This window comes from Chelmon rostratus, chromosome 12, assembly GCF_017976325.1.
Source record: "Chelmon rostratus isolate fCheRos1 chromosome 12, fCheRos1.pri, whole genome shotgun sequence".
Classification (NCBI taxonomy): Eukaryota; Metazoa; Chordata; class Actinopteri; order Chaetodontiformes; family Chaetodontidae; genus Chelmon; species Chelmon rostratus.
In genome coordinates, this window is record NC_055669.1 from 14,566,712 (window position 1) to 14,594,434 (window position 27,723).

Below are 27,723 nucleotides of genomic sequence, written 5' to 3' on the forward strand. Positions count from 1 at the left end.
CTTTTCACTTGTTAATGCTTTTCTGTGATCACTGTAGACAGAATATCTTTGGGTTTTGGACCGTTGAACACACAAAAATAAGAAACTGGGAGACATCATGTTGGGCTTTAGAAGACTGTGATGGACACTTTTCACTATGTATGACTTATAAACCAAGCGAATAATTGCAGAAAATCAGGATGACTGTTGCAGCCTGATACATTTGTAGCTCTTTGGATGAACATGTTAAGTAAAAACAGCTTTTAAAGGTTCTGTACATACACAGTGTTCAACCAGACTTAACGTGTATTTCAGCTAAACCACAGAAATACTCAGAATTTAGACATCAATCTTCGGTTCTCTGTCGGCCAAACATGCTGTGCATTGAACTCACACAACCATCTCCATGATGGCCTGCACTAAGTGTTGCAATAGTTTCAGAGTTTTGCATTTTATTTCATACGTACCATCAGCCAAAACGCTGAAAAGCCACACCTCAAAACAAATTTAAAGATATCACCGTGGTATGTACTAACCTTCAGTTTACTATCACTTTATATTACACATGAAAGAGTTTTAGCCCACTTTTTCCAGCTTTGAGCAGTCTGTGTGTGTTTGCCGCTCATCACTGGATCACAGACGTGATTTGTAGCTGGTAGTTGCTCGCCTCCTTTCCTGCTGATTTGAGATGCTTGTCTCGCACTTTTCTTTTTCATTAGACATTCCTGAGAAAACTATCGTTAACCACAGACGGATGATCACTCATCACCAAAGCTGTAAGCTGCTGAGCTCTCAGCCCTGGAGGCTTTTTTTCTTCGTGGCATGCTGCCCCGAGGATATTTTAGTGCAGGGATAGGCAGCCATGTGCCAGAGTGTACCGAGAAAAGGCCGGTTTTTATTTCAGCTAAAGCAGCTGATGGTTCATCCGCTCTGTCTGAAGGTGATCTGCTCTGTGGAATCAGCTGTCCTTTCCTGTAGATGAAGTAGAAATTTGCAGGCATGTTTTTTTTTTTTTAAAACCCCGCTGGAGTGTTTGTGGAACAGCCACAAGGTGACACTGTAGTACACAGTTCAGGCAGAACAGGGCTTCAATCACTGTTGATCCCATACTGGTGTAATAAGTAACAACCTCTTTCTCATTGAATATTTACACTCCAATAAGAGATGAATGATTTCTAAGCGGGGTGGATTTTTTTTAAATCTCTTTCAAGGAAATTGCTAGATTTCAGCAGGAAGTTTTTTAATGCAGCAAAGGTTGCCTCTAAATGAGGCGAAGGTACCATGAGTGGATCTGATGGACTTCCAAATGAGGGGTGAAACTGGACCAGACTTACTCCAGACAATCTGCTTTGATCTCCCAATCTCCCCTGTGATACCGAGCGCTGGGAAAGCCTCCTCTACACCTTGTAGCCCTAAAGCAGAAGAGGCAGGAGGGCTTCACTACCCCCCTCCTCCTCTTCTCACTGCCCATCTTTCTCCCTTTCTTTACACACACACACACATTCAACATCCACACCCACACCGGACTCTCTTTTGAAAGTCTAGGGCTTGATTTAAAATTCCTCTTCAGAGCGTGTCATGCATTTTATATGCATGGCGAGTGGGAGAGAAGAGGAGGGATTGCGTGGGGCTCCAGCCCAAATGAACTTCCCTCCGCTGTTGGTCTCCTCAGGGATGTATCCACACACACGCACACACCACTTTCTTTCACTCCCCTCATTTTCTCGCACCCACTCAACTCTTTCAACATTAGTTTTACTGCATCATGCTTTTCACAAATTCCACCGAGCAGCAAGAGTGCCGTAGCCTTTGAAGACAAGTGTGATCAGAACAGAGGCAGGGGGTGTAAGAAAAAAAAAAAACCTGGCCGCAGGGCATTTGGGTTTTTGCACTCATGTTTAGCAGCGTATGGAGCAGAGGAGGGAGGCTGACAAGTGCAGCGTTTGGGGACAGCTTTGATGTCTGACGGGGTGCGGCTGCCGCTCGTGCACAGCCCCCTTCACAAGGAGACTTGTCACGGTGACACAACCAGGCTTATATTTACAGTTCACAGCCCTGGATGGATAACAGATAATCAAAAGAGCACTGTTGATACACCGCTATCCACCTAAACATCTCTCATTCTCTTTCTGTCTCGCTGACAAGCTCAGAGACGAAGCCGAGAATCGATAAATAAAATCAGACGTGAACTTGGACTGCAGCTGCTTGAGAAATCTGGTTTATTAGGAACAATATGATCCCGCTAGCTTATCGTGGATATAGCAGTAAACAACAGAAACACAATTCACTTTTTTTTTAAGTGCTACAGGTTTGTGATTATAGACATAAAACAGTACAGCAACCATAGTGCCTACATTCATATATATATATGCACAGAGAATATAAAAAGTTACAGTATATTGCTGTTAAACTGTTCCTGCTCATGAATCACCCTCTGTTTGTCTCTTACATACACATCACTAGGAATGTGACGCACGGTGAGCTGTTGTAGTGAGGATGGGGTGCTTTATAGTGATAGACAAGGTTCACCTCTGGCAGGTCAACATTTTTACAGATAAGCACTGAGTTATCATGGGAGCACAAAGTTGACAAAAGTTAAGCTGATATAGTACAGTAACACTAGACAAACCCTCCACAGAGAGATCAGAAAACCTCACTGAACAGACTCAGAGAAGTGAAGCGACACGTATTCTCGTTAAGCTACTCTTTTTTGTTTGTTTGTTTGTTTGTTTAAATTAAAGATTAATACAAGTTAACTTTGGTTTCCAGCTCTCTAGAACTATACTGTAAATCTGTGGCAGTTTAAGCTGTAAGTAAAAGTTAAATTGACAGTATAGCAGCCTTAAGCCAATATTAATACAACACAGAAATTCACTTTTTAAACATTTTTCTTGTTATAATAGCAGCCAGGAAAAAAATGTAGTTACAGTGTGATTCCATAGAATAGAAAAAAGTGAAAAAAAATCAGAGTACTGTTAAAAAATCTGTGATCTGGTACCTCTCAATAAATAGAAAATGCAACTTTGCTGTTATTTGTATCTTCTACCCTATTCTGTTATAAATATGCTGACACATGGTGAATATTTGCAGATTTGCTGTGTGAAGATCTTTCATCCATGCAACGAAGAAGATTTTTAATGACACAGGAAAGGAAAAAAAATCACTTTTCCATAACTGACTTGCTAAGTACAACAAAATATTTCAGAGCCTGTGACCATTTCCAAACTTTTCTATCAGACTGTAACACAAGACAGACATCAATAAAACAGGCTGAAAGGAACAAATCAATGACTGGATGCATCTGCAGAGCAGAGAGAATGGACATCTCAGGTTCCAGCACCCGGGACACACTGGCTTTCGTCCTAAGCTGAAACCCTGCTGTCGTGGTATTCCACTCAGTCATCTGCGGGCCAGGAGAGGTTTTCTCAGTCCACGTCAACAAGCGTCTTTGTCCGAGCGGACTCTAGTGTTACCGAGTCACCGTGGGGCCTTGGCGCCGCACGCTGACAGGGTCCGCTGTGAAACCTGGGTGAGCCCATGCAATCTGACCACAAATGGACTGAGTTTGAGTCGGAAAGCTGCAACAGAGGTAGAAAATAGAAAAGAACTGATAGCTGTTAGAATCACTTGGTGCTAATCTGAGGATGCTTTTAAAGGGGAGGAATTTTTAGCAGAGGAGCGGCCTCGTTACCGTCGCTTCGCTTGAAGAATGCACGCTTAAAAATCTCATTTATGTTGCAGCGGCCCACTCCCTTCTTAGGATGCAAAATGCAATGTTTGTTGTACTTCTACCCCACTCTTGTGCTGTGCTCAACAGTGTATTCACCAGCTTGTGACATTTTTATGCAACAGGCTTCTTTCTCATGTTTTTAACTCCTTGTAAAAAACCTGTTGTCTTTTTCCATGGTAAAACGACACGATTTGGGGTTTGGAGTGCTGCGAAAATTAAAACCAGCGTACAAATCAAGCAATCAAGGAGCTTTCAAAAACTCCGCAAAAGAAAGATCAGCAGACCTCAGTCTCCCATTGGCCCTTCCTCCACTTGTTAAAGGCCAGGGAGCGTATAATGGTGCAGTGTTCAGAGTTCACTGGAGCTGTCTGAGGAGTGAAAGCAGTAGACACACAGCTCGCTGGTTGTAGCAAGCTGTTTCCATTATACATTCTGAGCAGCTGTTCTGTGGAGGAAGTCCTTTGAAGGACGGCTGCAGGGGGGGTAACTGGAGTCCACAGTTCAAACGGGGTTCTTCACCCTAACAAGCAGGGGCGGGGCCGCGGCCGCTTCCTCTCCGGCGTGGGGCATCATTGTCCCCGCACCCCCATCATCAAGGCCTCCGAATAGAGGTCCCGCATGAGCTCTGACACATGCAACGTCTACACTAACACTCAACGTTCATGCTATAACTAGTACAAATGCAGGCAGAACAACAAAACTCCTCCCGTCTCCTCAGTTGTGCTCAGCTTAGTGTGATTACATCTAAGCTGCCTCTTCTCAAGGCGTCCTTTGTTGCGTACGGGCTGTTCATCTGGTTGCTTCAGTTGTTTTGATTTGTGTCTGTTTTGACATGGAGGGGCGAGGAAGAGGGAATTTTCTTGAGCGAGCGCTTTGAAGAGAGCCAGCTTCAGAGGAGTCTGAAGGTTGTCTCTGAGGGGTCAGGGGCGTATTTAGGAGGGAAAAGAAGAGGCACAAGGAGAGGGAGAAGGAGGAGGATGAGAAAGTCACGCTGGTTGAAGGAGGGCTCGTTCACTTCTGTGTCAGGTATGCGCCGATGGTGAGGCTGGCCGCCCCGAGCGCAGCCATACCGAAGACCGTCTTAATGGAGGGCCAGGAGCAACTGAAGACGGAGTCCCTCTGTCTGTCATACAGCTCCACAAAGGCATCCTGGGAGAGAGACAGGAAGAGACAGACAGACAGTTAATTGGGCTGTCAAAGAACATGTGTTTACGTATGTGCGTGTTCTTGCGTCAGTCAGTTATCTGATGGGTGGAGTCCAAAGAAAACACCACACAGGATAACGCTGGCATCTCATTTGCTCCAACTAAAGACGTAAATCTTTAAAAGCAGGTCACAAATATATAACTTTATTTATTAAGAAAACCTAAAACATTTTCCTTAAACAGCTGGGCACTGCAGTATTCAACAAGCAATGGTCAAACAGAGGTAAACAGTGCATTTGTCAGGGACTACTTTCAGTTGCGGATTAAGACACATTTGGTGCTCTAATGGCTCAAAATAAACCACAATGCCTGCATTCAATGTAATGAAGGAACAACAATGGGGCTCTATGGCACAGAGGAAGAAGTGATATCAGGCTGTGTTTCACCTTTGGGATTTATGTGTGTTGATCACATAATTGCAAAAATATGTAAAAAAAAAAAAAAAATTCCAAACTATCTCCTCCATTAGCTTTGGAGTGCCATCTGAAATCTGCAGATATCTCAAAACATGCCTCTAGTGGTGAGTGAGGACAAAGTTTTTTGGTAATTTGGGTGAACTGACCCTTTAAGGTGTAAATCCCCTGGCCAGCATCACTTAATATGGGTGGAAATAGAGTGTTATTACACCCATTCTGCAGGCAGATCCATTAATGTCGACAGGCTCTCACACCCTCCCACACACAACCTCGGACGCCCTTCATGCAGAGAGACAAAACACACCCAGAAACGCACTAAACAAACATGGGAATCACCAAAAAGAGCCCATCCGCAACTGCACGTCAACAGATTTTTGCGGTCTTTCTTTCTCTCTTTTTTTTTTTAGCATGTGGACGAGCGCTGCAGCACTCAGGCATAAATATCTGAATGTTACTCGGAGCGGCTCTCTGCCGCTGATGGGAGATTGAAAAGCAGCCCGTTACAAACTGAGAATGCGTGAGTGTGTATAAGATCTCGGGAGAAAATACCACGGCTGTGCGCCTTTAGACGAGGAAATACAGACATCTGCTCATAGGCAGTGACAGCAGGAACAGCTGGACAGGAAGTCATGGTGCTAAGCTCCTCGCTCTCCCACACACACACACACACATAGATTATCTTGCACCCGACTATGATAGAGTGTATTTTAGAGAGTTAAGAGAGGATTCGTGTATCAACAGTTTCCTATTGAATATCGGCTCTTTTGTTGTGGAGTAACCATGTTATTAGCAGTGTTTTGAAGCAGTACATTTGATCTCCTTTGATGCCTTTGTTTGTCGATGTAACTTGACCTATCTGCGAGCAGTGGTGAATTGTTAAGTTTAATTCGCCACAACATTACTGTGTCAGTTCCCATGGGAATCCATTATCACTCTATTTTAATCTGTCTTGATTCAACTCACTTTTACTCCAGTAATTACGTTTTGTGTGATTCTAACGGGGATAAACGTGTTGTGTTCGACCTTGATCGAGTGGAAGCAAAACTGGGTCATTATGCTCTTTTTTCGCAAGTGTCACGTTTTAATATACAGTTTCCTTTCATCAAACAAAAGCCCACACAGGCCTAAAAAAAGGAGACATTCATTCTGAAGTGCTGTGGGGAGACAAAAGTATTTCCTGCTTCCCTCTCCCTCCCTTTCCGTCCTCTCGCATTCCTGAGGCTGGGGGCCCGTCGGTGTCACAGAGGAGGAAGGATCAGCAGTTTCTTCCCGCTTCAGACCCTCTGGTGTCAAAACACGGCGCGCTCTTAAATCAGCAACATCTTTAACCACATGGCATTTCCTTTGTTGCAGCTGAGCATTTTTAATTATCCGGCGCTCAAACAAGACTGAGAGTCTACGGTCATGCTAGCAGCTCTGTGAGGCCGAACTCATCACACACAGCTGTGCTTGGAGCTAAATGCTAATGTCGACATGCTCACAGTGACAATGCTAGCAAGTCGGCAGGTATAATGCATATTATTATTAAGCACTGACCACAAAGCACAGCTGAGGCTGATGGGAATGCCATTAGTTTTGCAGGATCACCAGTTCATTGAGGGGAGCATGAACGTCTGAATTAAATTTCATGGTACTTCCTCCAATTGTTCCTGAGATATTTTTACTCCACAAATGTGCCCTCGTGGTGGCACCAAGCGAAAAGTCGGAGGATCATCACTGTTGCTGCGTACACTCGTTGCTGCGTACACTCATTGCTGCGTATGCCGGAAAAAGATCAGGTTTGTCCCAATACTTAGTCTGTCAAATGCAGCATGCCAAAAATACCGGAATGTCCTACTGCGTCCGGTCACATTTTGCAGCGTGCGAGCCAATGTGCTCTTCTGGCTATTCTGACCCACAATCTGACCCAATGAGTTCTCCTGTCAGTGCCGCTGACCAAGGCACTGGCTCAGAGCTGGAGTTGGTCCCTGGGTGCCACACAGTGACTGCCCACCACTCCTCAGGGATGAGTTAAACACAGAAAACCAATTTCACTGGATTGTACTGATGTGATTGTATTGTACAATTTTCCTCTTTTTAATCCTCTCCGGAGCAGGAGACTCATCACATCGACTGAGCCACCAAACAGAGTTCATACAAAGCCTGTTCCAAATTGCTATCTTTTTTTTTAGGCTACTTCAAATTAGCAATGGATGTGTGAGCAAGATGGTCAAAGTTCAAGGCGCAACCTTATGATGAAGTAGTATGTCTGAAATTGTAAGCATACTGCATGCAACATGCTGTAGCGCATGCTATTTTTACTTTTAGTATAAACTGCAGAAAAAGTATACGATTTGGGATGTGGCCTAGGAGCCTTAGAATTCATCCTCTGGGGATCATGAATGTCTGAACAACATTTCATCTTTCTCTTTGAGGCATTTCAATCTGGACCATCACTAGATCCATGCTGCCAGCACGGCTAAAAATGGAGAGCAGAGTGTCAGAAAGCTTTGTTCTAGAGAACACCTAACAAGCCCCATCTTTCAGCGATGATACACCTCCCTCCTCCTCTCCAGGATTCAGGTATTAATTAGAGACCAAGCTCAGTCAAACCTCCAGCTGAGAGGAATGTATTAGTTGGCAAAAACACAGCCTCCATCTTTTTTTTTCCCACCTACTCCAGGAAAATAACAGTTTGCTGAGGCAACAAGACAAACCAGCCACTGGGTCCAGTAGCAAGTGCATGTGACTGACAGCAAGGCTTGACGAAACGGCAAACTCATGATGTGCGTCCTCAATATGTCCCAGACAGTCGGCATAGATTATCATCTATTTAAGTCTGAAACAAAAGCGGGCCAATTACTGTAAGAGGTTCGTAAGAGCGCTGATGGATGTTTAAAAGAATCCCACAAGGGCACGGACGTTAATAACTCCAGAGTGACCCAGGGGAGAGCTGGGAAGCAGAGATAGACGGGAGGGGGGGTGGGGGGTGTCAGGTGGATATCATGAGACCGAGGCATGCTCCACTTCAGCTCCGGGAACTTTTCACCCACGCGTTAGCAAGCAGCGCCGCCACAACCATGTGAGCGGTGTGAAAAACAAACCTTGCTACTTTCTATTTTTCCCTTTGTCTCCCTCTTCGCTCCTGCTGTATTGACTGTCATTATGAAAACCCGAGCCTTTGAAGAAAATAATAATAAGCAGCTGGCAAAGGAGGACACAGAAGGTTGACAGGGACAGGAAAGGACAAAACATCTGCATTCATCACATCAACAAAAGACTCTATAATCCTCAAAAACTCATCTCATTGCCCTGCAGCAAACCATCTGCCATCCACAGCAGGTGTGCATCTGGGAAATAAAGTCCAGGCTGCAGTTCTCTACAGTATTCATTTTTTGGATCAATGGCTTTTTAAAGGTCACAGTCGTCCTACAGAAGCCAAGAATCCGATGGGAAAATGGCTGGCCAGGTTTACACACTCCCTTTCCTGCATTTTCTGTTGCACACAGTGAATCCCTCAGAGAGACAAAGTAAAGGAGTCCGGCTGAACAGCGAGGACTTGAGAGGATCCCGTACTCAGCCGTGGGGTGGCAACTTGCTGCCCAGAGTGTCATGGTTACCCAGACTGGAAGCTTCACACACGATTTGCTTTTCCCACCAGCGGGAGAGAGACTGTCCTCGACCCCTGATTTGTTTTTCACATGATTTAGACCTCTGGGTTTTCGCTCAGCCTTTCTCATGGACACAAAGAGATGTTACACTGTCGTCTTCCTCGGATGGCCGTGCTCCGTTTTCGGGGAAACAGGAAATACCAAACATTTGCCGTTCCTCTGGGTAACCCCCTGCTATTGGGAATGATCCCTCGACTTGTGTGGAAGATAATGAGTCATCTTGTGCGCTTGACTAGCTCAGCTAAAACCCCAAGCAGCACTTTGCCAAAACAGAAAAATGATTAGGCAGTCGTCCCTGTTCTGGGACATTTCTTTGGGTAATTGCGGGCAGACTGAGGCTGAGAGAAAGGGATGTGGGCTAAAGTTCAACTTGTAATTAAAGTGCCTGTTGTGGCTTCGCTGCTATATTCACCTCTGAACCGAGCCTCTCCCCACGCTCTGTTTATTTCCTAAGCATTCACACAGTATCGTACTTATAATATTGCATACGATGCTGCTGCCGCCCCTCTTTGATTTTCTAATGAGCTTCTTGCACATTTCTCTGCAGCTAATTAAAGTCTAACAAAACTCTCATTTCAGGAGCTGGGGGGAGATAATGGGGGATAAAAAAAAATGCAAGGATAGCATTAACGTCCTTTGCAATTGATCTGTTTTGAGTGCATACACAGAAGTAAAAAAAAAAAAAAAAAGCAGAAAAACAAACCACCCCTCTCCAGACACACTAAGTGACAGGACAACAAGCTCTCGTCTGGCAGCAAGGTCACGTTCGATCACATCTCAGGGGTGTCATCCATCGACTTGCCCGGCAAAAATGAGATGACGGAGGAGTTTGTTGCAATACTCATTACGCTGTGAATCCCCCTGTGTCAGCAGCGCCAAACAGCTTGGAGGGCACCGAGCCCTTCACCACACTGTGACAATACTGCAATACTTGGAAACAGCAAGCTCACAGCCAATTGATGACAAACCGGGTGGAAAGCTGCACAAATCTGGCAAAATACGCCCAATAATTGCACAAGTGGCTCAGACAAAACAAGACAGTAATGGCTGTTTAAATGTCTGAGTAGCATCCCTGGTTTAAAACATGTTATTGCTATTATTAATTAGCTGATCAACAGAAAATTGCTACACTTTTGCAACAGCAATGGTTAGACATTTTGAGACATATGCTCATTCGCTTTCTGGCAGAGAGTTACATGACAAGATTGATGTCACTCTCATGTCTGCAAGCAAATACGAAGCTACCACCAGCAGCTGGTTAGCTTAGCTTAGCGTAAAGAGCTAGAATCCTGACCAAAGGTAGCACAATCCCTCTACAAGCACCCTTAAATCTCACTAATTAATACTGAATATCTTGTTTGTTTGTTTGGCTCGCAAACAAGTTGCAGGTCCCTGTCAAGAAATGGTCGAGCACATTAACTGCATTAAATGGTTAATTTTGTTTTTTCCATCTTGTTTTTTGTGCAGATTCCACAAAATAGACATAATACAAAGCATGAGCATATTTCCAAAATAGAAAGCTTTTTTTTTAAGGAAAAAATCCAAATTTTGTCTGTTTCCAGCTTCTTAAATGTGAGGATTTCTTCATTTTGCCTGTTTGACATCTTTTTTTAATGGGATATCCTCAAGTTTTGGACCTTTAGTTGAATAAAACAAGTAATTTTTATGTCACCTGTCTACTGTCTGACATTACACAGACCAAACAGTTAATCGGGAAAATAATCAGCAGATTAATCAATGATGAACATGCTAATTGAATGCAGCCCTTACCAAATGCACGATGACTCAGGAAGTATTTTTAAGTTATAGCACAGAGAGCTACAAAACTGCTTTGGAGACATTAAACCACCTCTGAAAGCCTCACAGGAGAGATGAATAATTGTTCAATCATGAATTCCATCTTTACAGGTAAAACCAGGAGGCACAATTTTCAACTGAAAGACATGAGCTCCTTAACAACAATCCTTTATATTCACCCCGGGAATTAGCAGCCTCTTAAATGGCCAGACAAGCTATGGAGTAACATCAGTCTGTCTGATTAGAGGGGAACAGAAGTCTGGACTTGAATCAAAAGAAATGGGAAACCTTTTTAATTTGCTTTCGCTTTGGGTGTCATTGAGGACTCAGGTTTCTGACTTGGCAGTGTACTTTCTTTGGACTCAGCCGCACAGGCAGGAACAGATTCGACGTTGGATGCTACCCTAAAGGCTCATAAATATTCAAATGTGCGTCAGCGGCGGCAGCAGCAGCATTTGTGTGTTTACAAAGCAGCACGCTCTCCCGTGGGAGTGAGCCCGCTCTACTGGAACATGAAACGTGATCGCCAGTAAATCACCCACACTCCTCATGACACTCTGCGTTCTTTTCTCTTTTTTTTTATTGTCTCCATTTTTCACAGCCTGAGCCGCCAGATAAATGAGGACTGTTACTTTACACATGAGACTGCGGTTTCTTTGGAGATGAATAGCGCTTCACTTGGAGGCAGGCGGAGGAGGGGAACCACTGGAGTTAAACCATCCAATTTGTGCAGCAGCATTGAGATTTTTTTGAGTGCACAAACAGGTTTTGATAAGACAAACATCTATGATCTATTTACTTCACCTTGACTGAGTGGTTGTATGATCCTTGCAGGCCGTTTATTCTTGCTGAGCCCATTGATTCGTATTGAAGAGCTTTGATCCCACATGAAATGAAGGACTGCGTGACCTTGCAGGCTCACAGAGGTGAGGGCGAGAGGATGGACGCAGAGCATGTTTGCTCTCCCTTCCCTCGCTCTCCACCTGCACTCCTGGTTTATCGGCTTACCGACGCTCAGAGTGTATCATTTACAATCAGTCACTTCTGCATGCAGAGGAGACATCAAAGCAAAGGGAGAGCCGCGGAGAGCGAATCCTTTTCTCTCACAGTGAATCAAACAGCTCGGTCGATATATTTCTTTCTTTCTTTAAAGGAAGGCAAGCCTGTGATTTTGACCTTGAAACCTTTTTCAACCTCAACAATTGATCTAAAACCCTTCATGGCCGCCAAAACTTGGCACAATGGTTTCCTCAAATAGATACAATGCAGCTGAAAGGGGATGTCTGCCTCGTCTGAGGATGTCTGCGCTGAGCCTATGAGGCCCACAGCGGAGGAGGAAGTGACAACGCTCGAACCGGACAGAGGCGGCAAGGCTGCTGCGCTGCTATAAATATCAAGAGGCTTCAAGTGAGCTCCTTGTTCAGAGCTGCCCAGTCCAATAAAACAGCTCTCATCACCCCTGCATTTAAAGGGCCACCGATGACGCGCAAGAGCAGGAGGACGGAATGGAAAAGGGCCGCTGAGTCATCATCCACACTTGTGGAGGCTGGTGTGTTTGGAGTGCATTAAACCTGGCTTGAGTGGCTTTCCAGTGAAGTCAGGATGTCTGCCACTTGGAAGTCTAATAGCTCTGTGCTCTCTCCAAGGAAGCCTTGCATAGTGCGTCGACTGTTCCAGCGATGTGCTTGTGGCTTCCTAAAATTAAAAATATGATGCTTTTTTTGACACCCTCGGGTTGTTTTGTTCAAATCTTGCACTCAGGAGTGCACGGACACTTGTGTAAAGAGCCACTCGGTCACGTGAAGCAGCGACTGTGGCATTTAAAACATGCACAAACTGAAAAGGCAATGCCGTGTTTCTCATTCACTCCGCAGTTTGGGTTAATGGTTAAACCCCCAAAGTAAAACTTCCACATTTCAGACTGCTCTATCAGCTCTCAATCAGCTTTGGATCACTGTGTGCAGGAACCAGAGCATCTCTTACTTTTGCAAAACAAGGGAGCGTGGGAGCCCTCACTCCTTATAGGCGAGCCGCTTCGCCTGATTGGTTCAGATAGAAACCTCTGATAGAGACCGTGGGAACCAGCAGATTCCCAGGTGGCCTGTTGCTTCTCCTGTGACAAACAGAGCCCATGGGAGAGGCTCATTTCCTGTCACAGGGGCGGCACGCTGCTTCAAGCTTTAAAAGTCACATCCACTGACCCCTTAAGACCTTGAGACCACACAACCACCATCTCAAATGCAGCAGAGCTGAAAATAGGCCGACTGATCTGAGACAAAATCGACTACTGTATATGGCGTAATGAATGGGATGTGTGGGAGCGCCGTGTGCAGCACGCTCGACGTGCAGCACATGTGGTGCCTGATTGTTCAGAACTTGCCCATGAAATGAAGTCATTCGGTTTTTGGATTTTCTTGAAGCGATGCATTCAGCTTTTCCCATTGTTTTTTTTTCTTTTTGTGTGTGTGCGCTTGCATCAGAGTGTTTTTGTTTCAATCTCTGATATAACACGATGATGCAGTCCTGGTGTTCAGAAAGGGGCTTTTCACAGAAGCAGTGATTGGGGAAGTCTTTGTAAAAGATCTTGACAGTTCACTTAGTGTTAAGTCACTTCCTGTGCCAGATGCTGCGGGGATGACATCACTGTCTGGTTTGAGACTATGGCTTCTCTGTGGTAGAGCCAAGTATGGTTAAATCACAGACTGTGCGGGTAACTAGGGAAAGACTAGAGGCAAGCCAAACATGTAGTCATACTAATACCGTGGAGAAAGAGAGGGGGAGCAGCAGCGGAGAGCTATAGTTGGTTAGACACTGTAACTAAGAGATTTGTATTTGTTTTGAACCATTAACTGACTCCTAAATCCTCGCTCCAAGTCTAAGAAAAAGCAAACTGGAACAAGACGGCAGGTTTTATGATCACAAAAAAGCGGCAATGTTGTGATTTTTCCTTTGATGAAATCCCAAGTTTCCCTGTTATTTAAGAAGCAGTGCCAAACAAATCGAGTGTAATCTCGTCTAATAGAGAATTAAACATGTCAGCGACGGAGAAAGTATTAGAACATCAAAGCCAGACGCAAGGTGCCTCTCACAGTCTCCGCTTTCATACAAGCCGAGTCTTCAGAAGTTGGCCGCTAAATGAGAGCTTGTCAGTTTTGGCAACAAGATATTGAAGCGGTTTACGTGATTGGGGCACATGCAGGCCGGGTTTCAGGTTCGGCAGTGTTCCTCCGTGCACCCATGTAAATGAGAGAGGCCACAGTCTGCGACGGGGCACGCTGTGAGCAGAGCAGAGCAGATCCGGGATCTCAGATGTCCGATAATGTCGGAGAAAACAATAATCTGGTTGAGGTGCAGCTCCCTCAGGAACAACTTTGAAGTGGGGAGAAGAGGAGCCGAACCACAATGAAAATTTTCCACAGAGTCAAAGCAAAGACATCTACTGCCAGGTGGTGGAAAGGAACTATACGCAGGCACAATTTAAAGGAACTGTGTATTTCAAGTTTATGTTACTTTGTGCCTCCACTTCAACAAGATTTTATCTAAAAAAACACATGATAAGCTTCTAAAATACAATTAACTTTCACAAAAAAAACATCAAAGACATGAAAAAAGTCCAAAAATTAGAGAAGAACTCCGCTTTTTCTTCTTTCCTCTTCCACAAATCATCTGATGACCCCCCAGATTCCTGACCTCAGTTTGGAAACTAACCTACCAAAGTGTATAATATATAGTACTTTTACTTCTTACAGTTAAAGTAAATTTTTCTGGTAATACTGCTTAAAACTCTACGGTCCAATATTCATCTAGAACAGGCATGTCAAACTCATTCCATAAAGGGCCGTGTGGCTGCAGGTTTTTGTTCCAACCAAGGAGGAGCACACCAGGCCAACCAATCTACATCAAGGGTTCACTTAGTTATCAGCGGAAGACTGAGATCAGCTGATTAATTGATTCCAGCCTGGTGTGCTCCTCCTTGGTTAGAACAAAAACCTGCAGCCACACGGCCCTTTATGGAATGAGTTTGACATGCCTGATCTAGAACATTAAATATTTAAGATTAAATGAGCAAAAGTCTGAAGTTTTGAGGAACTCATCAGGACTGTGTGGGCATGGATTGATCAGATTTGATCGACAGTTGCTTGGCAACATAAAGAAACGGCCGTCACATTTTGATTCAAAGATTGCTAAATCCTGAGTGGAGCACAGAAGCATGTGATATCACTTTTTCCTCAACTGGGCCCTGCCCACCTCAGACGACTGAGAAGACCAGGCATGTCCAAACTATTCCATAAAGGGCCGTGTGGCTGAAGGTTTTCGTTCCAACCAAGGAGGAGCGCACCAGGCTGGACTCATTTAATCAGCTGATCTCACTTTTCAGCTGATAACTAAGGGATCCCTTGATGTTGATTGGTTGGCCTGGTGTGCTCCTCCTTGGTTGGAACGAAAACCTGCAGCCACACGGCCCTTTATGGAATAGTTTGGACATGGCTGGAGAAGACGATCTGTCACGTGAAATAACCAAACTGCTCCAGCTACGGCAGAAAACTGTGCATCCATGCAGGATAACTCGATTGTTCTCGAGGCCTTTGAGTGGCATTTTGAACACTTGCCATGCAGTATTCTTACAGCGTTGCGCCGGTATTGTTAACTTCAGTAAAACATCTGAGTGCCTCTCCCACTTCTGTCTCCTGCCGGCATGTTTGCGTCAGGGGGTTTAAAAAAAGAAGGCTGGAAGACGAAGCTCAATACGGGAAGGAAAGCAGCTTTCTCACAGGCTCAGCGCTGACATTGTGAAATGCATGACAAAACTTCTCGATCCTGCGAGAAGCATGAGGTCATTTTCAAACAGTGGGGGGAAGGGGAAGCAATAATCACTCTTACACAATTTAACGTCTGGCTGAGAAATCGAAGCATACAGTATATAAGCAGCCAGTAATATGCAGACTTGTCAGCTGTGTCAAAAGCAATCAAAGAATAAACTCTGGCTGAGAAAACTTTTTTTTCCCTCCCCCTCTTTCTCCTCACAGGCTGAGAGAGTACTGGGGAAAAGTTCAATAACCTCTCTCAGGCAACCAGCTGATTTTCATCCAGGGGGAGAGGAATGAGAGGAATGCATTGATGTGTGGAAACAAACAACTGCACTGTGTGCGCTCGAGAGGCCTGATATGAGAAGGAATGAACCTTGAGATAACCAAGCAAGGAAGGCAGCTCCACCACACTTGCATTATGTAATATAATAACCACATTTAAATCCTTTTCAGATGGAGATTAATGTAATTAAAGCCTAATCAAGCAGCTAAAATCCGGGGTGGACACCACTTCTGTTCCTGGTGCGCCATCCTTTCTTTGGTCTGGACTCCATGAGACCGACAGGGACCTTGGAGACAGCTATACTGAGCAGCATGCTTTAAAAGCAGCCGATTGTTTGAACTATCTGGAGCAGGTTGACTCACTCGGAGCTCTGTGACCTTCCCTGTCTGTGTGCAGAGACCAAAGGGAAACAGGCACAGCCTACCTGATGAATGATAATAAGTTGCCTATTGTGACACTGAAGGTCTGGCCTGAAAATGTGCGGAAAGCTAATAAGGCACATGTCAGTTTCATAATAGAGGAATTTTTTTTTGTCTTTTGGCATTTTCTCTCTGGAGCAATCCATGGAAAATGTCATTTGTGGCATTCAGCGAGCGCCTGTTGTGAGCCGAGGAGCCTTGACGCTGCTGTGAATATCAGAATATGCTGCCTCAAACTTTAAGTCACACAGAAAAGCATGCATGCGTGCTGTATATTGAGTTGTGAGTGTGAAAACCGCTCCTTTTCATTTTCATGTTGTGCTATGTAAAGCCCGTGTGGACGCCACACGAGCGCATTCCTCCGCTTTCAAAGTCAGCAGACGGATCAGCTGAGAATCAGATGATTGTTGAGTCAGATGACTTTAACGGGCAACTTTATCCGAGTTTGCTCTATAAATTTCTACGGAGTGAGCTAATCTACTCCTCCTTCTCCGCCTCTCTACTAACAGCATGAACTCCAATCAAAGCTGTTTGCTTTGGTCTCTCAACCCCGGTGGCCTTTTTTTCCAGCAATTACCCCGGCAGTCTCGGCCTGGTTGCAGCCCATGTGGCAGTGAGGGGGCCTGGACTGCCTGTTTCTGGCTGTACGAACCTCCTCTGCTCGCCAGCCCTTCCATCTCTCCTCCTTCTAAACCCTGTTAGCCTCACCTCCTGATCAAAGACACCTTGTGAAGTCCAGTCATTTCATCCAGGAATATTTTTTAACCCCCTGTCCTCCTGGAGTGCAGGACTCACATTAATTCAAATCTGGAGACGCTGAAGGTCGAGGAGTCTGTCGTGATAGATTGGGTGGTATCAGAAAATGAGTTCGCAAAGCCAGCTGATAATTTGGCACATTCGTAGATCTTTTTTTTTAACAATAGTTATAGTGAATTTCTGTTGATTAATTGAGAAAAAAATACACACACTCTTCCTTTTTCTTCTTGCTCTTTTTTAACAGCCTTTTCTCCACAAAATGTGAAAGATAAATGAAGCCTTTTATAGGTCAATTTGCAGAGTTAATTAAACTTCTGGTGGTTAAATTTGCCAACATGACAGTCGTCTAGACATGTCACAGTTAACGCTGCTCTATAAAGTAAAATGGCGCCTGACATAACTGAATCCAGGCATCATAAAAGATTTACCCTGACATAAGTCACAAGATGATTGCACCGTTAGAACATACACGGGGAAAAAAAGGCATAACTGTATTGTCAAAAAATACCAAAAATGCTAAACAAAATAGTAAGAAGATGAAGAATCGCTGTCAGTTCTCCTTTTTTCAACTCTCCCTGTTTCTTTGAAGTATCTGCCATTATTTGAAGTTGTAATGACAGGCCAACAACCAATTAAAGGCAGCATACCTTCAGAGTCGACCCAGCGAAATTGATGTAATATAACACCGTGGCAGTGCTGGGTACGCCCCTGCCGGGCGAGATATTCCTGTCAGAAGCAGCATGCAGCAGAAGTCCTCTGAAAACAGCAGGGGTTATCTGTGACAGCGACAAAATGTCTGTGCACTGCAGCACGCTGGCAGAATTTTGGTTGGAGGTTTTGGGAGGACAGGATGGCGAGGAGTTGCGTGAACGCTGGCCTGAGACAATGCGCAGCAGCAGCAGCAACCTGCCCTCGGCAAAGCTTTTATCTCCCAAACATCAGGGGTGTGTCGTTTTCTCCGCACTTCAAACCTAATCATTCGCCATCAAAGGTGACTGCCAACAGGGTGGTGCTGTCTTACCAGGAGTCAGAGCACAGACACACACACACACACACACACACACACACATCAGTTGAAAGCCGTCAGCATTCATGCGCTAAAACATCTCGCCACGGTCTCTCCACAGAGACACTCTCTCCTGCAGCATGGGTTTCGATAAACAGCCTTCATATACAACCTGGCGTTTACAGCTGAGGGTTTGGCCGCGTTAATTGAGCCTTCGCTCAGAGATACCAACACAAACCATCGGAAATGCTCAATCAATACAACATAGTCAAAGTGATATCCGAGCAATGGCTGACCTCACTCGGCGTCCACTGAAACAGATCAGATTTCCTGAGGGCTATTTGCTCTGCTGGCAAAAATCACATTGGGGACAGGTGGGGGGGGTCAGAGAATTATTTACCCCAGACCTCCATGGACGAGGCAGAGAAATCTATTTACCATTATCTGGCTGTTGTCATTTTTTGGGAGGGCATGTACTCAGCATTTCACAGAGGAGCCAATAATGGCATGCTGTTTGTTAATGGGCAGTGCTGTGGCTAGTTGCACCGGGAAATCCCAGTGGACATGGTAGCTGCTTGTGTGTGTGTGTGTGTGTGTGTGTGTGTGTGTGTGTGTGTGTGTGTGTGTGTGTGTGTGTGTGTGTGCTGAGGCTGAATGGCATGGCTAACAGGAAGCTAGGCACCCCGGGGCCATCTGCTCCCTGCCATGGCTCACATGTCACCCTGTGACAACACAGCATTATTGATTCACACCACCACATCCGCTTCTGTGTGTGTACGCTCATGTGCCACACTATATGTGTGTATGCAGATGCGCGTGAGTGTGTACACAGCCATTTTGTGGAAAGCAAATAACTGATTTGCACCAGTACATCCGCTTCTGTGTTCGCCTGCCTGCGTGCGTGTGCAAGCCCTACAAACCATAAAGGGTCAGTTCACCAAAATCACAAAAACACATTTTCCTCGTTTCTCCCTGGTGGTACCTCCTCGTGCAGATCGTTTAATGTCTGTAAGGTTTTAAAGCTGCAGCAGTCCACCCTGTAATATTAGCAGTTGATCAAATGACTATGCAAACTGTGAACAGTATTGCTGAGGAGTACCTCTCTCAGCTCTAACAGGCATTTTAGCATCCTTTAGCTGATTGTTTTGGTTTTACAACCCGCAGCATTATTGCTTTGGTGTCTTTTTCTGGCCAGCGGGCAAAGTTAGCGGCTAGCAGCGCAGCAGTGAGCAGAGAGAGCAGTGAAACATGGGTCCAAATGAATGCTAATGTTGCTTCGAGTCTGCTAAATGTGTACATAGGTGATAATATGTCAAGGCAGCATTTCATGGTAATGATTTAGGCCTATGCATGCAACAGGCTCTCTCTATGTGAATGAGAAAATAATTTAGGAGACGCTCCCAGCTGCATTCCAAACAGGCTGTTGTTGCTCTAGAAATTAATTGAGAACATCAAATCTCTTTTAAAACCCTTTTGGGGGTTCGTCCCAAAAATATCTACAGTATCTAGACAATGGGAGGAACCGTTTAACCTTGCCCTATATTGATATGCTGCGCAGCTCACAAGGGTGTGCCCAGTGGCAAAGTCAACTAGTGTCTCAGTGGGCTTCTCATTATCCAGCTCCCACCATGACAGGAAAGGTGGAAAACTCCTTTTATCTGCCGTCTCAAATGGTTCATTAGGACATGTTTTCATGCAGATTGGCAGCGGGTTTGTGATGTGAAAGCGGCGATAGCGCGGAAGCAAGCAGGGCAGGGATTCATGTGTGACACGACAATTAAAGGACCACACGGGAGCTGCGATGGCAACACTTCTATATTTAGAGGCCTCTCACGTGTCCCTGCATTTTTCAGCAATCCGGAGAGTTACCTGACACCAAAAGCCAGGTCTCAGGGTGTTTGCGTGTTGTTAGTGAAGGGATTGGACACGTGGATGTGTGTAAATGAGTGTTTGTCTGTGGTGGATGGTGAGAGACAGACAGAGGGAGAAAGGATGAGGAAGAAAAAGACGGGAAAGAGAAGAGGCATCTCTCGACTGGAGCGCAGACGGCCTTTGGGGTTCTACTTGAGGGATATCCATTTAGTGTCCGAGTTTATCTGCTCCATATATTATTCATCAGTGTGTGTTCTGACTGGGATGGTGGTGCTTTTAAACAGCTCAGGCACGTGTCCCTCAGGAAACAGGGAAACAGCAGGCTGAGGTGATTACTGATTTGAACAAAAATAATAAAAAGGAAGCACAATCATATGGCTGAATTCACAAATACCAATCTGTAGGCTCACATGGTTCCAGAGGCCTACGTGTGAGTGAAAAATAAACAAACAAACACCACACGCACGTCAGAAACCAAACAGCCTACAGTGGTTCCTGAATCAGCACACTCAGCTGACAGGACCGTCCGGCACCAAAATCGCCCGCACCCCTCACCGGCCACTCAGGAAAGAAACACCCAGGTCGTCTCCATTATTTATTTACAGTCGCCGTTCCCCAGCAGACGCTCCTCCGGCTCTCCTGAGGAAGCCCAGAAATAATCATACAGGACGGGGCGGAGGGTCTCTGGGGAGAGGCGAGGTCGTGGACGCAGACACAGAACTCGCAGAGCGCCAGAATCAAGTTCCAGAAACGGTAACAGAACAGTGTTTCTGTGCGAATCGTGTGATTTCCAGTCACAACAAAGATGCGCGCTAAATGCTCGGCATGTGGAACGGTGAAGACTGGCAGAAACATGCGTGATGCCAAGCTGAAGGGAGATCAAACTGAATGTCTGACCTTACGTTCTAATCAGCAGTGTGATAAAAATCCTTTGTGCAGGCGAGACAGTGCTACTCCGTCTTCATGATACCAACCTTTTCTATAATTAGGACTGACAGCGTGTCTGCAGTCTAAGGATCGACTTGATTTTATTGTCAGAAAGTGAAAGAACTGCACTTCAAATTTTGAATAAGTAGCTAAATTATTCATTGCGCTGTACCCAGCTGCAGCGAAACCTCATGTTTGTTGTTCTGTGTTGTAATGCAAAGCCGTACTTGTTCTCGCTGTGAGAAACTGCAGTTGATTTGAGTGAAAATGGCCACGAAAAGGTCTCAAATCATGGAGTGATCTCTAAAAACTGACCAAACTAGTCTCTTTATTGTTTATTGTCACACTGCTAAACTGTGAGGTGTCACTGGATCTGCTTTCCAAATTTCCACACACAGGACTGAATATTTGGAACAAAGGTCTTTGTGCTTTGAGCATCTCAGAGACCCAGATAGCAGAGAGGCTAGAGATCTCTCCAGGCCTGTTCCTGAAAGAAAGTATTCATGTCAGGCTGATTCAGAGAGTTACAGCCCAGAGCTGCCTGCGTCTGTAGGAAATGTTTCTGAGATTACAGTTGCTGGGCCGATGGGTGTAAACACAGTGGCAGATGGCGAGCGACCGAGGCCTGTGCAGCAAATGGGGTACAGTACGGGGGAAAATCTTGGCTGCTCCTCGCCACATTGAGCTCTTTTGTGGTGCGCAGTCTCCATTACAGAGCCGAGAGTCCGCATCTAGAGATAACATTGTTGTCAAAAATCTCCAAAACTCAGCCTGGTGCGGACACTTTTCGCTCCTCCAGCAGTGAAATGATGTTGTTAGTTCTCTGTTTTGGAATGACGGGTGGGAGGGAAAACCCCTAAATGCTATTTGCATGAGTAATCGTTTATGCCTCTGATTGCTGGGAACAAGAAAGCAGAGTTGGTCTTGCACACTAATTTCGTGGGGCCAGCCTGATAAACAACTACAAATTAACAGATGAAAAGAGAATCCATCCGTTCCGGCTCAGAGGGGATGGATCAATCAGGACTTGTAGCGCTCATTACACTGTAAAAGCATGTGTCCTCAAAAGGAGCTTTCCTTTCACGGTCAATACAGACTTGTTTTTGTTGGGAGGACAGCTCAAAGTAATCGGAAAGCCACGAACGCTTCCTGAACGTTGCCACAGTTAGTATTGTGTTGTGTAAAACAGCTTGAATTTGCATCTAAGAGACACAAATTGGACGTAAGTGAGATCTCATTTGGATTTGTTTTTTGTTCTTGCTTTCTTGCATGTGGCTGCACGGGCCTCCTTTGTAAGTGAGTTTGTTTGGGTTTTTTCCCCCCTGTGCACTGCAGACATGTCACCTATATGGAGATTAATGACTTCCTCGCTGTCCCAGATCCACTCACTCTCAACGAGGGAGGAGAGGGGCGCAGCCAGATGCCCGTAATACCGTAGCAACATGCAGGTCCCACCCGTCGACGAGCAGACTGTGCTCAGGGAATCCCCCACAGGATGGACCCAACCCAACCCAACTTACATTGTTTTCTCCTCGCACACACATGCACACACAGACACACACACCCGTAACACACACAGAAATAGGCCACCTGGCAAGCAGCATTCCTCAGACACCTGATCCTGCTGTTCAAGACCTCAAAAGAGGCTTTCACGAGTTTCAACTCCTTCCTCTCATCTACGTGAAAAGACGACACATACACAGTCACGCCAGCTGCTCCGTAAAGGCCCTCTTAGACGCGACGACGGCACCGCTGCACTCCGAAACCCACTGCTTCCAGCGGCATGCTCCGTGCCATGACGGCTTTCAAGCAAAAGTTCAACCTAGTTGATCTCGAGGAGCACGCTTGCAGATGAGTGGCTGTACAGAGCTAAATGCTAATGTCAGCATGCTAACATGCTCACAATGACAATGCTGACATTCCGATGTTGGGCAGGTATGTTTACTATGTTCGGAATCTAAGTGTAAACTGTTAGCATGCTAGCATTGCTAATTAGCAGTAAACACAAAGCAAACTGAGGCTAATGGGAGCATTAGTACTGGACAGATTTGGAGCTGATGATTGTTGATCACCATACCAACCTCATGATGGCACTACAAGTAAAGTAAGGAGATTACCAGTTTGATTTATCTTCTGCATGGACGATAAATGTACCAAATGTCATGGCAATTCATCCAATAGTTGCAGAGATATTTCAGTTTGGACCAAACAAATTAATTTGTCAGCATGATTTCTGAAGCCGTTTCACTGTCAGCCTTCCAAAGTTGTGAAACCACTGTTTTTCTCTTGCAGCACATTTTGGCATTTCGCTCTGTGCCGCCCCCTCAGCCAGTCAAATGTCTGAGGTCAAGCATGTAATTTCAGAAGTCGGACGGCGTCTGCCGCTTTGTTCAATCACTTGGTATTTACTGCGAGGGTGTGTAAATAAACACAGGTGCACCATGTGTGGGTGAGGCTGCAGCCCGAATGCAATCGTCCCCTGATGAGTGCAATTTCTGCCACCACAAAGGATGAATTCACACAGGTGGAGAAAACTGAGCGCCGAGGACAATGAAAGGACAGTGCCATGCGTCCCGGGGTGTGGGACGCAATCAGTGCAGAACCGGAGCCATTTTACAAATACAGTAACTGCTTTGTTATTTCTAAAGAGCAGGTAGTTTTGTTTAACTATGTTTGAGTCACCGGTGATGCCTAGACTCAACAACGATTAGTGGGCACTGCTATTTCAGGCTAAAATTGTCTCAAAAACAACAGGAAACAGAGGGTGGCTGATGGAAAGCTGTTTCCACATCACTCTCACATGTCAAAACGTCAGTAATAGGTTGATTAGCCTCAACCTTTGTTTTAACGGTGGTGGAAAACACAAGACTCACCTCTTGCACACAATAACACAATGAACAGTGGAAGTGACTATGAAGGCATCCTGTCTAAACACACATACAACTGGGTTTATTCCATGTCTTCATTGTTATAGTCTGTTCCATCACACAGCCGAGAGCTCATCAGAGGTGCCGCAGTGATCGAAAAATCAAAAGTGGCTGACGGTGAATGAACTAAGAGAAATATGACCCGTATCAAACTTCGAAAACACGACCCCCAAAATGGATGGTAGCCCTCAGCAAAGTCCAAGATGAGCAGATTAGACATAAAATATAGCACATTTGTGTCATCACAACCCACTCAAAGCTTTCACACTGAAACAGATCGCTGGCAACATTATACAGAAACAGCAGCAGCCATTGTCAGGGCCGTGGCTACTGTTGAGGACACTGAGGTCATGTCCTTGGTTTTTCTGGGAATTCGCTTAACTGGGTGTGTTAACCTTCTACAATTAAAAATGTACACATGGTGGGTATTTAATGGACTGATTCCAGTATTTTTTAGACTTTTAGTAAAAAAAAGAATGAACAACAACAACAAAAAAATGGATTCACCTCGAGTGGGTGCAATGGAGGTGGGTCTCATGATCTCACTATCTCTTAGATCTTGGCTGAGACCACTCAGGGGGAAATATCTGATAAGAAATCTCAGCAACAGGGTGTGGATGCATAATTCAGGAAGAAATAGGAGCAAAATCAACAAACTTTTGCTTAAAATACACAAAAACAAAAAAACACTCCAGACACTTCAGTATATCAGAGGCTCTTTAGGTCTGAGAGCAGCTACAAGTAACATGGGGAAATGAGCTTTTTGGTACATGGTGAATGGTACAGTGACTTTTCTGTGTTTCAAACACTTGCCAACAAGTCAGGAAAAAAAAGGAGAAGTTTAATTTCACAAACGCAGTCAAGAGCACAGACAATGCTCTGTGTCTGCAGTGTCAGTTATTAAAAGTCAGGTAATAACTGAAACACAAACACACACACCAGGAAATCCCCCACCTGAAGGGCATTCAAATGATCATATAAATCAACACCAGCTTTCTGGCTATGATGAAGCTCAAACCATTCAAGGCATAAACTTGCATGAGCCAGTGTTTATGTATTCTGCATTAAATTGTTCAAGAGCCTAGCTTGGGCCAGAATCATTTGGATAGCTCTGAGAGCAGAAATCCACCAAAATGACCCAAAGTGGAAGCATACGCTTTCAAATAATCCCGCATAATCCTTTGGATTAAAAGATTCTCCCTCTCTAAAGTGGATGCAGAGCAGCAGAGACGCAGCCATCTCCGCCCAGCTGGAAAACACAGACTATGATGACCTACATTATTGTACAGTGGGCACAGGCTCCGGGGACCCTGAGCAGCCCGGCCTGTGCCAGCTTCAAGGCACAGGTCTAAAAAAGCAGACAAAAGAGTCCCAACCTAGATGCACAGACGACTGTATGTTAAACACATTGGCTGTGGATTAACGTTCTGTGTTCCTGGATGGCCACCCCCCTCTGTTGCCAGCCTTTGATATGTGGCACAACCTGCCACCTCCAGGGGCAAGGCAGACACAAGGGGAATGTTAAACGGTCCTTCCCTTTGAGATGAAATGTTCGATATGAATCATTGATGACCCCCCCAATTCTGATACCTTCCAGCAAAGATAACCCAGCAACACAAATGTTATGCTCTCATTAAGAGCACCTCTGCTAATTAGAGGCTAATTCATGGCAGATTGGTTTAATAGCTGCTGGGGTGGGGTGGAGGCTGCTGTGCTCTTTGGTGGCTGCAGAGATGCAAAAATAAATGTGATGTTGCACATTTATTTTCAGACTCAACTCTCTTGTCGTGGCTCTGGGAGCGCGCATGTGTGTAGGCAGGTAAAGGCGGAGTGTAGATGCCGCTCCTCATTAGCACCTGGGGTCTATGTGTCATATAGATGTGCAGAGAATGACCCTGATGGCTGTGCCCTGTCCGGCCATGCCCAGAGGCCTAAACACATTATTTCAATAGTTTTCTGTGTGCTGACATGCGCCTGGCCTCTTTCCTTCCTGCCACAACCTATACCTAAAGCATCACATCACAGCAGCACTGGAGCACTTTGCAGCATAAAGCTTAATAAGATAAGAGTAAATGTTGATTATGATTTAGTTCTCTCTAATGTGATGCATTAAATACTGTTTTTGTAAGATCTGATTCCCACCCTGACATACTGGACTGTCCCCTCCTCTCCATACCAGCAGCACCACCACTGGCCCTGCAGTTGACAGGGCGGCCTTTATTTAGAGCGTCGGGAGGTGTGACAGAGCACGCTGCCTGATTGGTCAATCAAGTTTAACAGCCACCGTCAACATCCAATCAGAGCAGCTCACATGTGAGGCCGTCCATCTCGAGCGTAGGCGCTGTCGTGCGTAATGGGCGCATCTAGAGAATGTTTTATTAATTATCAACTACAGCTGTGGTTTCGATATTATGTTCTATTCAGTCATATCAGAACGCACGTTTTGATCTTGATTAAACATGCAGCCATTAACTGAACGTATTGATTAAAACCTCTTCAACCAGAGCAAAGGAGGACTTTTGCGCCCCCGTGGCACACAACTGCAAAGCGCTCGACTACACGGAATCAGACCTACCCATCCCCCGTTATCCAGTATCCAGCTGTTCAGAGGTCCGTTTAAATACTCCGTCATCCACTCCGCGATGTTGTCCACCTGCGGTTTCATCTCCTCCTTCGCCACGCACTCCACGCACACCGTGCCCCCGAACTCGAAGAAGGCGATAATCCGGCCCCAGTTCACCCCGTCCCGGAACAGTTCGTCTATCACCTCGGCGAATCTCCGCTGCGCCGTGGTGGAGGTCAGATACAGCTGCCGCGACATCTCCGTGAAGTCCGGCTGGTATAGTCTTTCAAGTTCATCTCCAGCCTCGCGCAGGACTCTGTGGATGGCGGCGTGCGGGTCCGACTGGGGGAGCCGTTTGCAGAGGTGCGGGATGCTCTCGCTGTCAGGCCCGGTGCTGGCCTCACGGCACCGGTGGACCAAAGTCGGTGGAGGGGCAACTATTGACCCATTATTAGCAGCATCTTCATCCCGGACATCGTCAGATCCCCACACGTAGCCCTGTTTGGAGAGTTTATGGCAGATATACTTTTCCACAATGTTGCGATTACACTCGTTCGCCATTCCGGCTTAATTTGGCACTTTGTACAGACAGAGCTTGTCCTAAATAACATGCATTATGATCGAATTTGTGCACTGTACGATGCACAGCACGGGCTTATCCAAAACTCGATTGTATTTCAATACAAGCAATGCAGCGAGTAATCCCACACACGGGAGCGAATGCTTCGTGGGGTAAAGAAAACCTCTTGATCGAAACTGCGTGAAACACCGTTTCAAAAGTCCAAAAATACTGAGTCCGTGTCAGCAACAGTCTTCATTTCCCGAATCCTTGGAGGGACACTGGCGACCGTCTCTTTGCATAGAAATCCAATATGCGGAAGAGGTTGGAGTAGTGTTGGTCTATTCCTGTACACATCACCCAGACGTGGATGTGTTGCGAATAAAAACATGAATGAGGGCCAAAGTTGTACGCGCCTGAATAGGCTTTAAACGCCGCCAACTATTTTAGCAGCATTTACACACAGCCAGGCGCAGGACTGTGAGCCAGACAAGGTCGGACTGAGTCCTCTTCCACGATTGCTCCTCACATCCTCTTCAGCAGCTCCCTGCTCACCGCCAGTTGGTCGCACTCCGCTGGTGAGGTATTTTCCTGACGTCAGCTACGCAAAGTAATTCCTTTGGCTGCGCTCGGAGACTCCAAGTGCACACGAAGAACTGCACTAAAAATCGTTAATATCCCCAATTCTCGTGATTTCTTGTTTAAACCAGCAGTTTTATGACTGAAATCCAGACAAATTCACCCATGCTAACCTTGAGATGTGCACGGAGAGCTCTTAGAGGATCCTGGTTAATTCATGAAGAGCGCAGGAGCATCCCATTCTGCT

The 27,723-nt window shown here is 45.5% G+C and overlaps 1 protein-coding gene across 1 annotated transcript; it reads right to left on the minus strand.

Moving 5' to 3' along the window:
- Positions 1 to 2,175: 2,175 nt before the first annotated feature.
- Positions 2,176 to 27,556, minus strand: bcl2b (BCL2 apoptosis regulator b). The gene is made up of 2 exons (XM_041950007.1): positions 26,351 to 27,556; positions 2,176 to 4,858 (listed from the first exon to the last, which is right to left on the minus strand). The coding sequence occupies exons 1-2, from the start codon at positions 26,897 to 26,899 to the stop codon at positions 4,721 to 4,723; spliced, it is 687 nt and encodes a 228-aa protein (XP_041805941.1). The 5' UTR covers positions 26,900 to 27,556; the 3' UTR covers positions 2,176 to 4,720.
- Positions 27,557 to 27,723: the final 167 nt, after the last annotated feature.

Excerpts from the sequence above, each read along its gene's own strand:
- bcl2b (XM_041950007.1), bottom strand. The coding sequence starts at position 26,899 with ATGGCGAACGAGTGTAATCGCAACATTGTGGAAAAGTATATCTGCCAT. Across the intron at positions 4,859-26,350 it reads TACTGGATAACGGGGGATGG|GATGCCTTTGTGGAGCTGTA; the intron begins GTAGGTCTGATT and ends TCTCTCTCCCAG.